This window comes from Chrysochloris asiatica, unplaced genomic scaffold, assembly GCF_000296735.1.
Source record: "Chrysochloris asiatica unplaced genomic scaffold, ChrAsi1.0 scaffold00333, whole genome shotgun sequence".
Taxonomy (NCBI): domain Eukaryota; kingdom Metazoa; phylum Chordata; class Mammalia; order Afrosoricida; family Chrysochloridae; genus Chrysochloris; species Chrysochloris asiatica.
Window position 1 is genome coordinate 387,315 of NW_006408851.1, and position 11,588 is coordinate 398,902.

The following is an 11,588-nucleotide window of genomic DNA, read 5'->3' on the forward strand; positions in this document are numbered from 1 at the left end:
ATATATATATATATATATACATATACACAAGGAGCTCTGGTAGTGAGTGGACTATGAGCTGAGCTGCTAACAAAAAGGCCAGCAGTTCAAATCTATCAGCCATTCCACAGGAGAAAGATGAGGCTTTCTGCTCCCATAAACATTTGCAACCTTAGAAACCCTGTACATGGTCACTATGAGTCAGAACTGACTCCACAGCACATAACTACCACCACCACAACGTATCCTGGTGTGGCACAGGATAAAGCACTGGAGAGCAAGGTTGGTTTGAACCCATCGGCTGTTCCCTGGAAACCCCATACAGGGTCGCTATGAGTCGGAACCAACTCGAAAGCACTTAAGAACAACATATGTATGTGTATATTGTTGTTGTTGTTGTTGTTGTTAAAGCTCACCAAGCAGCTTGGTATATCCTGTACCAAGGAGTGGCTGGTGAGCTTGAACTGCCAACCTTGTGGTTCAAGCCAACTTTGCAGTCTAGCGCTTAACCCACAATGCCACACCAGGACTCCTCTATGTGTGTGTGTGTGTGTGTGTGTGTGTGTTTAGTCCCTGATTTATGACAGGGTTCCATTCTGACAATTCCATCACAAGTAGGTTCTGCCTTTTATTATCAGCATCTTCATAAATTAACTCCTATCTTTGTCTTTGAGGGTTGGAAACATTTACATACAAACATCTGCAGGTGAACATCTGAGAATGCCAACATCAGTAAATTACATGCTGCAACATTAAATGTAGCATATATAACTAACAATAAAATGTAAAAAAAAAAATTTTTTTTTAAACACTTGTAAGAGCAGTTTGGCATAACTAAAAGTTCAGTCAAGGAATACCTGTATATATCCAACGTAAGCTAATAGTCATTCATTTATAGCCTTATTAACAGAGTTCTTGGTAGTCCTCTAGGGCTTGCAATTTGATAATACAATTCATCCCGGTTGTCAAACACAGCTGCAGTTCATCCATGTTCACCACTACATAATCTGTCATTGCATGTAATTATCATGGGACATGGTTCCAACGTCTATAAAATGATGAACTTGATGCTCTGAGGTCCCTTCCAGATAGGGGTTCTCTGACGTAAGGTAACAGGAGTTTGCTTGAGGAATGGCAGGAGTGATAAAGAGTCCTGCCCCAATGTCTCTCCTTCCCTCTGCAGGGTTTTGAAGGTCCCACCTGCAGCGACAGAGTTCCCTCCTGTGGCCTCCATCACTGCCACCATGGTGGGCTTTGCCTGCCCTCTCCTAAGCCTGGCTTGCCACCCCGCTGTGCCTGCCTTAGTGGCTATGGGGGGCCTGACTGCCTGACTCCTCCAGCTCCTCAGGGTTGTGGGCCCCCCTCCCCATGCTTACACAATGGCAGCTGCTCAGAGACCCCCGGATTGGGAGGGCAAAGTTTTCGGTGCTCCTGCCCTCCCAGCTCTCCAGGACCCCGGTGTCAAAGACCAGGAGCCAAAGGGTGTGATGGCAGAGGTGGGGATGGGGCCTGTGACGCTGGTTGTAGTGGCCCAGGGGGAAACTGGGATGGAGGGGACTGCTCCCTGGGGATCCCAGACCCCTGGAAGGACTGCCCCTCCCACTCCCGGTGCTGGCTTCTCTTCCGAGATGGACAGTGCCACCCACAGTGTGACTCTAAGGAGTGTCTATTTGATGGCTACGACTGTGAGAACCCTCCAGCTTGCAGGTGAGCCTGAAACCAGGACTGGAGTGGGACTGGGTGGAAGGATGTGGATGCCTCTGAGTTACCATGCAGTCAAAGCCTGATGCTGCTAAGGAGTTGTCCGCCCTAATAACCACTACTAATTAGGGGGAGAAGCAACCCGGGGACGTGGGAGGGGTGGGGACATCAGTGTGTAATGTAAGGACCAAGAAAGAGGGCACAGGTAATAGAAATACAGTCCTTAGCATCCCTTCCTAAACCCTGTTGCCATGGAGTAGCTCCCCTTGCAACCAGAGCTCCTAAGGGAAAAGGACCTGGGCTCGCCTTCAGGACAGAATCCCCTGGGAAACCAGGGGAGCATGGGCAGGTGTGGTGGCAGGGAGCAGAAGAACATGGGAGATAAGGAGGATGGTCTTAAGAAACTAGGGTGTCAGTAGACATTGGAGTGTCTACACTGCCACCCATGAGCTGCCCAGACACAACGGATGTCAGGAATCCTCTCTAGGCAGAGGGAGGGGAGTGAAGCTTCTTTGGGAGTCCTGAGTGCCCTTCTTCTTGTCCTACAGCCCAGCCTATGATCAGTACTGCCATGATCACTTCCACAATGGGCACTGCGAGAAAGGCTGTAACACTGCCGAGTGTGGCTGGGATGGCGGCGACTGCAGTCCCAAAGCTGGGGACTCACAGTGGGAGCCCTCCCTAGCCCTGCTAGTGGTGCTGAGCCCCCAGGCCCTGGACCAGCAGTTACTTGACCTGGCTCGGATGCTGTCCCTGGTCCTGAGGGTAGGGCTCTGGGTGAGAAAGGATGGTAATGGCATGGACATGGTGTACCCCTATCCTGGGCCCCAGGCCGAAAAGGAGTTGGGAAAAATCTCAGACTCCTCTCAGCAAGAGACCACAGGCCCTCCAATACCACCCCTGGGCAAGGAGACAGATTCTCTCAGCACTGGGTAAGAAGGTTGGGCAGAGGGCTAGAAGGGGGCTAGGGACCAACACAGGTGTCTCTGAGGTGTCTCTCCCACAGGTTTGTGGTGGTCATGGGTATGGATTTATCCCACTGTGGCCATGACCACCCTGCATCCCGCTGTCCCTCGGACTCTGGGCTCCTGCTCCGCTATCTTGCAGCCATGGCTGCAGTGGGGGCCCTGGATCCCTTGCTACCTGGACCTCTCCTGGCTGTCCACCCTCATGCAGGTACTGGTAGGTGACCTCCACCATTATCCCTGACCTTTGATCTCAGGTTGGCACTCATGCTAACAATGTCGATCAAATGTTACTTGTTTGGCCTCAGCCTCATTGATCTCTTTTTCTCTAATTGGATCTCCTCATAGCCCATTTGCTCTGTTGTTTCCTTCCCTATTTCCCTAAGTACTTTCCTAGCCACACTCAGGACATTCCACAAACCTTGGGCTCTGCTGTAACTTCCTACTAGACAGAGCATTCAGTCATCTCTGTATCAAAGTTCATAGTGCATGGAAGAATAACACTTATACATTTATATCATACTTACTATCAGCCATGTCTGGCTCTAAGTGCTTCCACATTACTCACTTAATATTCCCAATAAGCCCAGGAGGCAGTACTTGTTTTTTTCCATTTAAAAAAATTATTCACTCCCCGCCTTTTGCTAATACACGGTGTTTTTCTATTTTTTTGTGTGGCGGGGGAGGCGAGCAGGAGGGGTAGGTAGAAATAAGGAGCAAAGGAGTAAGGATTAGGTCTATGGCTAGGCCTAGGACCTCACTTAGTGTTAGAGTGATGGTTAGGACTAGGGTGAGTGTTAAGGGTAGGGGTTGGAGTAAGGCTTGGTCTAGTTTTTAGGGTTGTGGTGGTGGTGGTGCTGTGCCATGGAGTTGGTTCTGAGTCATAGCGACCCTGGATAGGGTTTCAGAGGATGTAAGTCTTTATGGGAGCAGAAAGCCTCATCTTTCCTCAGCGGAGCAACTGGGACTTTCAAAAGGATGACCTTGTGGTTAGCAGCCCGACCTATAATGCACTATGTTACCAGAGCTCTTTTAGGATTATGTTGTTAGATACCATCATGTCAGTTCCCATAGCGACCCTGTATAGGGTTTCCAAAGAATGGCTGGTGAGTTTGAACTGCCGACCTTACTATTCAAATTGACTTTGCAGTTCAGCATATTAACCCAGAGCGCCACACCAGGACTCTAGTTTATTTTTATATGTTTTCTTCCTGAAATCTGATTTCCTCTTCATTTGGAAGTTCTTTCCATTCTTCCCTTTTTACCTTTCTTGAGGCAGTACTTTTATTATCCCCATTTTACAGACAGTAAATTAAGACAGAGGTTACAAGTCCCACAGTAATACCCGGCCTCACCAAGAATGACATCTTGTTGTGACTCTCTCTCTCACCAGGGCTCCCGGATAAATGGCTCCCCTGGCCTGTGCTGTGCTCTCCAGTGGCTGGAGTGCTTCTCCTAGCTCTAGGGGCTCTTCTTGTCCTTCAGCTTATCAGACGTCGACGTCGAGAGCATGGGGCCCTCTGGCTGCCCCCTGGTTTCACACGACGGCCCAGAACTCAGAGGGCCCCCTGCCGACGCCGGCCCCCACTGGGCCAGGACAGCATTGGCCTCAAGTGAGAATGAGGAGGACCCAGGGATGGGGAGGGGGAGTCTTTCCATGGAGATATTTATGATCAGAAGCAATAAGGGAAGCCACTAAATATGAGTGGCAGAGGAAGGCTGCTGGAAATCTTGGGGACCCTGATGGTCATAAGCTCTATTAACCTCTACTTACCCACACCCATCAAGGGCTCTGAAGCCAGAGTCAGAAGGTGATGAGGATGGAGTTGTGATGTGTTCAGGACACGAGGAAGGCGAGGAGGTGAGCCAGGTGAAAGGGCTGGGATAGGAATGGGTGTTGGAGAGGACGGAGGAGTGTCAACCTCCTTCACTGATCCCTACTCTGATTGCCAAGGATGAGGAAATGACCCCACCTTCCAAGTGCCAGCTGTGGACTCTGAGTGGAGACTGTGGGGAGCTCCCCCAGGTAGCCATGCTCACCCCCCCACAGGAGTCTGAGATGGAGGCCTCTGACGTGGACACCTATGGACCTGGTACGTGAGCCTGTACAAAGATAATCAACACCTCCTTGGGCCCTCTTTAGAATCAAAAAGCCCTTTTTTAAAAATATTTTTTCATTGTGAATTGAGTGAAGGTTTACAAGACAGATCACCAGTCCCACACTCAAGAAATCATACACTTCATATCATTACCATGATTGCACTCCACTCCATGTACCATCAGTAAACAACACTATCTACTTCTCTTCACTTTATTTCCCTCCCTCCCCAACTCCTGGCCCTGTAAGAATCAGAAAGCCCTTTAATATCAGAACTGGGGAAGCTAATGTTAGAGCTTTTGCCTTAGAACTGTGATTCTCAATACAAGACAATGGACCCAACTTGTTTTAACAAACCCTTGCAGTAAGTCAAGTGTGGTAATTATTGTCCTAAAATGTTAGAGAATTAAGGCTGGCTGGCTGGCTCCTTTTACAGAAGATGAGACTAAAACCAAGAGTAAAGTAGAAGTCACTTAACTAAAACCATATAAAGTCAAGAGCTGAACAGGGCTTCCTGAAGCCTGCAGCTATGATCCTTCATTTCTTAGCCTCCATTTTCTCCATTACCCCCAATTGTGTCCCTTTTATTGATTTGACCTCCATTATGTCTCTCATCCACAGATGGGGTGACACCCTTGATGTCAGCAGTTTGCTGTGGGGGAATGGAGTCCAGGACCTTCCAAGGGGCATGGTTGGGAGGGCCTGAGCCATGGGAACCTCTGTTAGGTGGAGGGGCCAGTCCCCAGGCTCACACTATGGGCAGTGGGGAGACCCCCCTGCACCTAGCTGCCCGATTCTGCCGACCAACTGCTGCCCGACGCCTCCTTGAGGCTGGAGCCAATCCCAACCAACCAGACCGGGCAGGGCGCACCCCACTTCATGCTGCTGTGGCTGCTGATGCAAAGGAAGTCTGCCAGGTCAGCAAACATTGAAGTTCCTGAGGGGTATGGGGTGGAGGTAGGGGAATCTTTCAAGTAAAGCTAGGAAGCAGTATCCCCAGGGTTTGGCAAAGAAACTGATGTGAGCTTGGGAACCTGAGAGAAACAAGGACAGATGACTGTATATAATTATCCAGTTGCCCCAAGTCAACTCTGGTGACACAATGTATGTCAGAATAGACGTGTGCTCCATTGGGTTTTCAGGAGCTGATTTTTTTCAGAAGTAAATCACCAGGTCTTTCTTCTGAGGTGCCTCTGGGCAGGCTCAAACTACCAACCTTTCAATTAATAGCCAACTTAGCTGTATTATGCCACCCGGGAAGTTCTGAATATGGACTGGCAGCTAGCAGTCCAGGGTACCACAAGGGTCACTGGCCCTCTCTGGACTCTCAGCTCCTGCTCCGGAGTAGACAGACTGCAGTGGATGCGCACACTGAGGACGGAACCACACCCCTGATGCTGGCAGCCAGGCTAGCAGTGGAGGACCTGGTAGAAGAACTGATTGCCGCCAGAGCAGACGTGGGAGCCAGAGACAAATGGGGTATGGACCTGGAGATGATGATGTGGTACTACAGAGATAATGAGCAGATGGGGTATGAGGTGAGGTGCAAAAAAAAAAGGGGATAGCAGGGCAGCTTGGAGGCTGGGGCATTCCCTCCCATTCTGCTAAGTGGCCAGATGGAAAGTCAGGGTCTCTCCTCCGCCATCTTCAACAACACACACAATCCCAGCCCACTGGGATTTGGAATGTATAGTAAAGTCTGTGGGAAAGGAGAAAGGAGTAGGGGGAGGTGGTCTCCGGGTCCCAGCGACCCTAGAACAATGCCCCATTGTCCCGCCCGAGCGCCAGTGACGTCACTAAGGGCACTGTTTCCTGCCGGCCGTCGGTCGCCACGGCAACACTTCCCGCCCTGGAGGGACCCAGAGAGCCAAAGTAGCACCCAAGGCCAGAATCCGTGGGAAACCGGAACCCAGGCGTCGGTCCCCAGCCCCAGGGTAACAACTTCCCACGTCGTTCCCCAGGAAAAACCGCGCTGCACTGGGCCGCCGCCGTGAACAACTCCCTTGCCGCCCGCTCCCTTCTGCAGGCCGGAGCCGATAAAGACGCCCAGGACAGCAGGGTTAGACTGGAGCAGCGGGTTCCCTTAAAAAAAAAAGTGGGCGTGGGAGAGGCGAAAAGCGCGGGAACCGTACAAAACGTATGGGCGGGGCTGACAATGAAATAGGTGGAATCACAAAGGGCCATTCCTGTGAGCGCGGACTTCCCTGACCCCTCCCCCTCGGCTAATTCCTTTTGCGCAGGAACAGACGCCGCTGTTCCTGGCGGCCCGAGAAGGAGCAGTGGAGGTAGTCCAGTTGTTGCTGGGCATGGGAGCGGCCCGAGGGCTGCGGGACCAGGCTGGACTAACGCCTGAAGACGTCGCTCGCCAGCGAAACCACTGGGACCTGCTGAGGCTATTGGAAGGGGCGGGGCCATCGGAGGCGCGTCACAAAGCCACGCCGGGTCGCGGAGCTGGTGCCTTCCAGTGTACGCGGATCGCGTCGGGGAGCGTGCCTCCCCGTGGAGGCGGGGCTCTGCCACGCACTCGGACGCTATCAACAGGAACCCGCCCTCGAGGGGGCGGGGCTTGCCTACAAGCCCGGACTTTATCCGTTGACTTGGCCTCCCACGGGGGCGGGGCCTATCCGCACTGTCGGAACCTATCGAAAGGAGGAACAGAAAGAGGCCTACACCCCCGTGGTCGTAGCTCTTCTGAAGGCATGCGCGGGCCTTGGCCCTGCCCTGCCTCAATGCGCGGAAGATCCGGGGTCGCGGCCCGGTGCGGAGGTGGAGCCCCGGCGACGGACTGGCCCTGCGATTGGGTAGCTCTGGGAGCCTTCGGGCCCACCCCCAGCACAAAGATTCCGCCTCTTTGCCTCACTCCGTCCCCGGAGCGGGGATCCCCTCAAGCTGAATGTGGTCCCCAAGTCCTTAATGCCGGCGCTGAGAACCAAAAATAGACATGGGAGGTCGGGGAACGTCTTCAAATTTTAAGTGCCATTGAGTCATGAGTCGTCTTCAAATGAGTACCCATTAAATTGCAGGTAGCCCTACAAGTTTAGCGCTTCTAGAGCCCCGTTAGTGAGATCTTTTCCCACCCAAAATCTGCAGCTCTGGAAAGGTTTAGGATGCTGGGGTGAGGCGGGCCTAACTAAAAAATAAGTGGGAAACTAAACTCATGACCAAAACTTTTTGGGCTCTGTATGGTTCCCATGGAACCCTGGACTGCTAACTACAAGGTCAGCAGTTTAGGCCCACCAGCTTCTAGGAAACCCTATACAGGGTGTCTGAGTCAGACTGACATGATGACACTTTACAACTTTGGGAACCATGCCTCCCTCCTACTGCCCACAAACAACTGATACGGACTATGTGCCAGGCACTTTAGCTGCTAAAGAGGAGCCCAAGGGCAACTCTTGCTTATGACCTCCTTGCATTCTCCCTCCTCTTCTCCCCCCTCCCAAAAGAAACTCCATTGCAGAGATCAGCATCACTCCTAGCTATCACTCTATATTTGTTAAGTGCCTTGCAGGGCCTTAGTTAGGTGCCTCAACTCCAACCCATAGGGACCTAAGCTCAACAGAATGAAAGAAACACTGCCTGGTCTTGTGCCATCCTCAACTGCTGCCATGTTTGAGTCCTTTGTTGTGGTCACTGTGTCAATCCATCTCGTTTGGGGGTCTTCCTCATTATCTCTGATCCTTCACTTTACCAAGCATGTCCATCTCAAGGGACTGGTCCCTCCTAATAATATGCCCAAAGTAAGAGGGATGAAGTCTGGCTTCTAAGGAGCATTTTCGTTGTACTTTTTCCAAGACAGATTCGTCTCTAAGACCCTCAAATCTATCACCCACAATAAAGCTGATTTGAAGTGTGACCTTTTTTGGAGGGGTTGGAAATGGGAATGAGTTTTGGAATTTTGTGCCTGAGGCCCAACATTTGGGTGGGGGTTTTAAGTTAGTTAAAGAGCAAGAATAAGTAGATTGGGGGAATCCTATGTTAAGTTAGGGTGCAAGTTACAAGTGTCTAGTAGTCCAGGGAGAAGCCAGATAGGCACTAAGCCATACCCACTCTGTCCCTACTCAAGGACATCATTAAGTGATGGTGGCTTAGGAGATTCCCAAGGCCTCAAAGGGAGGGAACATCTTTTAAGAAAACCTTTACCCACCTTTCAGCAATTTGGTTGCACCTCATTAACAGCAATGAGCCTAAGACACGGAGGTGTAAAGCAGTTGCAAGTTAATAACCACCACCATTTACTGCACATTCACTATGTGTCAAGTACTTTGTCACATTTTATCTTCACATCAATTCTACCAGGTCCTGTTGTTATGTACCTTGCAGTCATACCCACCCTGCATTGGATTTTCCAGGCTGTTTCGGAAGCAGAAAGCCTCATCTTTCTCCTGCAGAACAGCTGGTAGTTTCCAACTGCTGACCGTGAGATTAGCAGCCGATTTGTAACCACTATGCTACCAGAGCTCCTTAAAGCCCCATTTTCCTCTCTTAGAAACTGAGGCACAGAGAAGTTGATTTGCCCAAGATTGCACAACAGTTAAGTGCAGAACCAGATAGATCTTCATGCCACTCGATGGAAGACCCTTGACACGGCAAATAGCCATTTAAAGGTTTCAGATGTCTCCAGTGTCCTGCTACTGCCTTTGTGCCAACTACCCTGACTAGCATTAATCAAGGACAGAGCAAAGAAGAGTGGTTCTTTTTTCCAATTCTATAGCCCTCACTGATGACCAGGGGAAATTTTCCCCAGCTCTTCATCTATGTTAAACTGAGTTGCCAGAGTGAATTCCATCCCATTTTCTCATATTTGGTGCACATCTTGTCCCCTGTAAGCACCCTAAAGGCAGGGATAATTATTCAGCATATTTCTTAAATATTAAGTATATATGCAATATTTACTGTGTGGGACCAGGTGCTAGGAGTGTATGGATATGCCTGAAGGCAGAACATTTTTGAGTCTGTATTATCTGCTTCTCACTGGAAGTCCCAATAAGTCTGAGGATGTGTGAGGAGGGTCAAAACCTACTTCAGGGTCTAAGAGAAGGAAAGGACCTGGGGGAGGGAGGTGTGAGGGGCTGGGGGGGGGGAGGAGTGAAACCACTTCCTTTGTAGCTAGTTCCTGTGTTGACAGTGTTGACAGAAAGCTGAAGGGGAGGTGGGGGTGGAGGAAACAAAGCTGGCAGTTATGGGGGTGTTGAGGCTCTGGGAAAAAGGAGGCTGGGAGTGTTTCCCTACCCAGAGTCCTCCAGCTCCTGCAGCTTGAGGAGCTTTTCCTGGTTGCTCTGTTCTCTTGAGACTAGAGAAGGCCTGCAAACTGTTTGGGTGGGAAAAGAGAACTGGAGGAAGTTGACAGAGATGGGCGGGACCCGAGGGGGGGGCTGACCAGGAACCTAGCTTCCTGCTCAGAACCCAGGCATCCATCCCCCAGCTGGCCCCCACCCCTTCCAGCCCCCACTCCCCTCTGGAACCCAGGGTTCTAGCCCTCTTCCCAATTCCCAGCCGTCCCTCCCCCATAGGTTTCTCCCCTCCAGGGGATGGAGGCCGAAAGACCTCTGGAAGGAGAAGAAAATGGTGAGCAGGTGAGTGGGGCACTGAGGTGGGAGGCTGACACCGGGAGAGGGGGAAGGGAAAGGACCCAGGGCAGAGACCCAGCAACTCAGAGACTTTTTAAAGGGCTTGAGCACACTTAGGCAGGAAGGGAGAGAGGAATCAGGCCACAGGTCTACCCCCTACCTACTCCATCCACCTCTGCTTGACTGCAATGGCCAGCCATCTCAGCATCAGAATCCCTCCCAGGATGAACAGGACTGGCCCCCTCTGAACACCACCGCACGGCCTTGGCGATCTGCTCCTCCATCCCCCCCTCCAGGGACTCGCCACACAGGTACCTCCACCTACCCAGGGCGTTCTTGACCGTGGTGGCCACATCATTCCTGATCCTAATACCAAGACCCACTCCATTGTAGGCCTTCCTCTGGCCTACACATCACACTCCCTCAGCTATAACCCCAAATCACCTCACCCAGTCCCCACTACTGCCTGTTTTCCAACTTCTCTGGATCTCTAAGCCCTCCCCACTCCTTTCCCCAGCCCTGGGTCCCGGCTCGGCCTCCTTGCTCTCCCTGCAGACAGAGCTCCTTCTGGACCTAGTGGCTGAGGCGCAGTCCCGCCGCCTAGAAGAACAGAGGGCCACCTTTTGTGCCTCTGAAAGCCCTCCAAACCAAGCCCCAGCCCCAACCCGGCCTCATGAGGACAGAGAACAGCTCTACAGCACTATCCTCAGTCACCAGGTGAGACACCCCCAGGTGGGCAAGACCCAGAGCTCCTGGTCCCCTAATTCCTGTTTTCTTTTGGACCTACTCCAACTTCTATGCAGGAAACTGCCCCATTGCCTGTCCCTAGATCCCCATCCCCATCATAGGTATCCTGTATCCCACACTAGCCTCTTCTCAAACTTCAAAGCCTCACTAACACCTTCCCCTCCCTCCACTCCTCCAGTGCCAGCGGATGGAAGCCCAGAGGTCTGAGCCTCCCCTCCCTCCAGGAGGACAGGAGCTCCTGGAGTTGCTGCTAAGGGTTCAGGGTGGGGGACGAATGGAGGAGCAACGGTCCAGACCTCCCACACACACTTGCTGAGACCTGAGATCTTAACTGTCCCCTCTGTATTACTGGGCCTCAAAGCAGGGCCGACCACTGCCTGCCATCAACCTTACTTAGCAGGGACACCAGAGACTGGAAGACCCAGCAAAAATCTTAATATTCATCCCCCTTGACCAGCTCCCCTGGGAAGTAGAGGGGATGAAAGCTCTCAAACCCTGGGAATAGGAAAAAGGCAAGGTAGGATGGTC

At 51.7% G+C, this 11,588-nt stretch overlaps 2 protein-coding genes across 2 annotated transcripts in view; both read left to right on the forward strand.

The window, feature by feature from the left end:
* Positions 1-7,682, forward strand: part of NOTCH4 (notch 4) — a 27,465-nt gene extending 19,783 nt beyond the window's left edge. The window contains exons 21-30 of the mRNA XM_006875662.1: positions 1,163-1,686; positions 2,229-2,612; positions 2,687-2,862; positions 4,039-4,258; positions 4,434-4,506; positions 4,600-4,738; positions 5,365-5,660; positions 6,075-6,222; positions 6,705-6,802; positions 6,984-7,682. Coding sequence (XP_006875724.1) covers positions 1,163-1,686; positions 2,229-2,612; positions 2,687-2,862; positions 4,039-4,258; positions 4,434-4,506; positions 4,600-4,738; positions 5,365-5,660; positions 6,075-6,222; positions 6,705-6,802; positions 6,984-7,682 — 2,757 coding nt within the window. The remainder of the gene's footprint in view (positions 1-1,162; positions 1,687-2,228; positions 2,613-2,686; positions 2,863-4,038; positions 4,259-4,433; positions 4,507-4,599; positions 4,739-5,364; positions 5,661-6,074; positions 6,223-6,704; positions 6,803-6,983) is intronic.
* A 2,592-nt stretch (positions 7,683-10,274) lies between these two features.
* GPSM3 (G-protein signaling modulator 3) lies at positions 10,275-11,376 on the forward strand. Its single transcript, XM_006875554.1, has 4 exons — positions 10,275-10,319; positions 10,525-10,624; positions 10,831-11,030; positions 11,239-11,376. The coding sequence occupies exons 1-4, from the start codon at positions 10,275-10,277 to the stop codon at positions 11,374-11,376; spliced, it is 483 nt and encodes a 160-aa protein (XP_006875616.1).
* The last annotated feature ends 212 nt before the right edge of the window (positions 11,377-11,588 follow it).

Excerpts from the sequence above, each read along its gene's own strand:
- GPSM3 (XM_006875554.1), top strand. The coding sequence starts at position 10,275 with ATGGAGGCCGAAAGACCTCTGGAAGGAGAAGAAAATGGTGAGCAG. Across the intron at positions 10,320-10,524 it reads GAGAAGAAAATGGTGAGCAG|AATCCCTCCCAGGATGAACA; the intron begins GTGAGTGGGGCA and ends TCTCAGCATCAG. Across the intron at positions 10,625-10,830 it reads TCCAGGGACTCGCCACACAG|CCCTGGGTCCCGGCTCGGCC; the intron begins GTACCTCCACCT and ends TCCTTTCCCCAG.